Here is a 1488-nt window from a genome sequence, read left to right as displayed (position 1 = left end):
GGGAAACATTAAGATAAACTGTTCTTTCTTTAATAGAATTTGGCAGAGCAGTTACCGATATGCAAGGAGAGTTTAATAAAACATATAAGCCCATTTGACATAAAGGAGGGTGACCTGTCGGCCCTTGCAGGTGAGTTTTTTACACACAAGATGCTTTTGAATAAATCTGCTGATGAATCCCTCCTTCCTCATTCACCTTTTTCTATGAGTCTATAATTTTAATCCTTCTTGTGTGTTTACAGAAAGTCTGTACTTTTGTCAAAACTACTAACATCTTTTATTTAAATCAGTCCCTTTTAAAGGTTTCTTCTTCTCCCTATTACTATAATATTGAACTAGTTTCTCCCTGTTTGTACATCCCTATAAAACGTCAATTTGCCACTGTTTGTTCCAGAATCTAAACAAAGTACAGATCTCTACATAACACGCTCTGGATCTGATGGATCTGTTGGCATTCACAAATTTGGTAAAGCAAGAGTGCGGCCAACGAACCACGATAAAGGTATTTTCATAAAGTTCGAGCCACAGAGACCTTATTTAGTGAAATCACATCACTATAAATGTTTGGATTCAAATAAATATTTTTCTTTCAATGTTTAGAGCAGCATTATGTAGGATTGGTGCTCAGCAAACGTGAAGAGGATCCCTCCCAGAACAGACTTTATGGCTTCTATAAGGAGAAAAGTGAAGACACTGGACTGTTCAGTGAAATGTGGCTCCCCTTTGTGACCCAGGTTTGCATGGTAAGAGCAGAATGAATGGGGAAGTTTGAATTAAATAGGTAATGCCTACATTTTTCCAAAAAAGAAAAAAATGAACAGCATCAGTAACCACATAACCACTTTACAAAACAAGATTTTGCATAAATATTCTTCCAATTATTAATAAGTTGTGTTTCTTCTAGACAGATGTTGGTGGTCCTAAGAACAACATGCAGTTTACCTGGACATCCCAGATGAATGCCAGGCTCTTCTGTGGAGATCAGGAGAGAAAGCAGCATTTCTCTGAACTGGTAGATGTGGCCACTGTGCAATCAGATCGGTGGCAGGATACTAAGATCTACGGACTTTTTAGAAACAAATGGTATAACTCTTAAATAACTTGTACTGGCTCCAAATCCCTCAGACCAGAGTGCAACTATCTTTGTCTTGTGTGTGTATTTGTTCTTTTTCACTCATATTATGTATTTTTAGATTTTATTTTATTTTTTTAATGCTGCCACTTACTGCAAATAATAGCAATATTGCTGCAAATGTCTCAGGCTAAATGTGTCTCCCTGCAGGGGAATGAGTGCTGTCTGCATCTACACAATAGGAAACATCAGTAACATCTTCAAAAACTCCCCATTCAAAGGCTACACAAAAGACCAAATGGACAGATCAAGGACGGTATTGAATATTGATAATTGATAAAATGTAATAACTGGTGCCATCACAAAAACATTCCAACCTTTTTTGGAGGGAGTATATAGACAAGAATAGAATAGCC

At 36.9% G+C, this 1488-nt stretch overlaps 1 protein-coding gene across 1 annotated transcript in view; it reads left to right on the top strand.

Annotated features, from left to right (window-relative positions):
• Nucleotides 1-1475, top strand: part of LOC102196541 (semaphorin-7A-like) — a 3027-nt gene extending 1552 nt beyond the window's left edge. The window contains exons 2-6 of the mRNA XM_005755783.1: nt 37-130; nt 395-502; nt 601-743; nt 905-1083; nt 1283-1475. Of these exons, the coding sequence (XP_005755840.1) occupies nt 37-130; nt 395-502; nt 601-743; nt 905-1083; nt 1283-1409 (651 nt within the window). The 3' untranslated portion in view covers nt 1410-1475. The remainder of the gene's footprint in view (nt 1-36; nt 131-394; nt 503-600; nt 744-904; nt 1084-1282) is intronic.
• The last annotated feature ends 13 nt before the right edge of the window (nt 1476-1488 follow it).

Source organism: Pundamilia nyererei, unplaced genomic scaffold (genome assembly GCF_000239375.1).
Source record: "Pundamilia nyererei isolate P.nyererei 1_Seehausen unplaced genomic scaffold, PunNye1.0 scaffold03194, whole genome shotgun sequence".
NCBI classification, from domain to species: domain Eukaryota; kingdom Metazoa; phylum Chordata; class Actinopteri; order Cichliformes; family Cichlidae; genus Pundamilia; species Pundamilia nyererei.
Note: the sequence above shows the minus strand (reverse complement) of the source record. Positions and strands in the feature narration are given on the sequence as shown.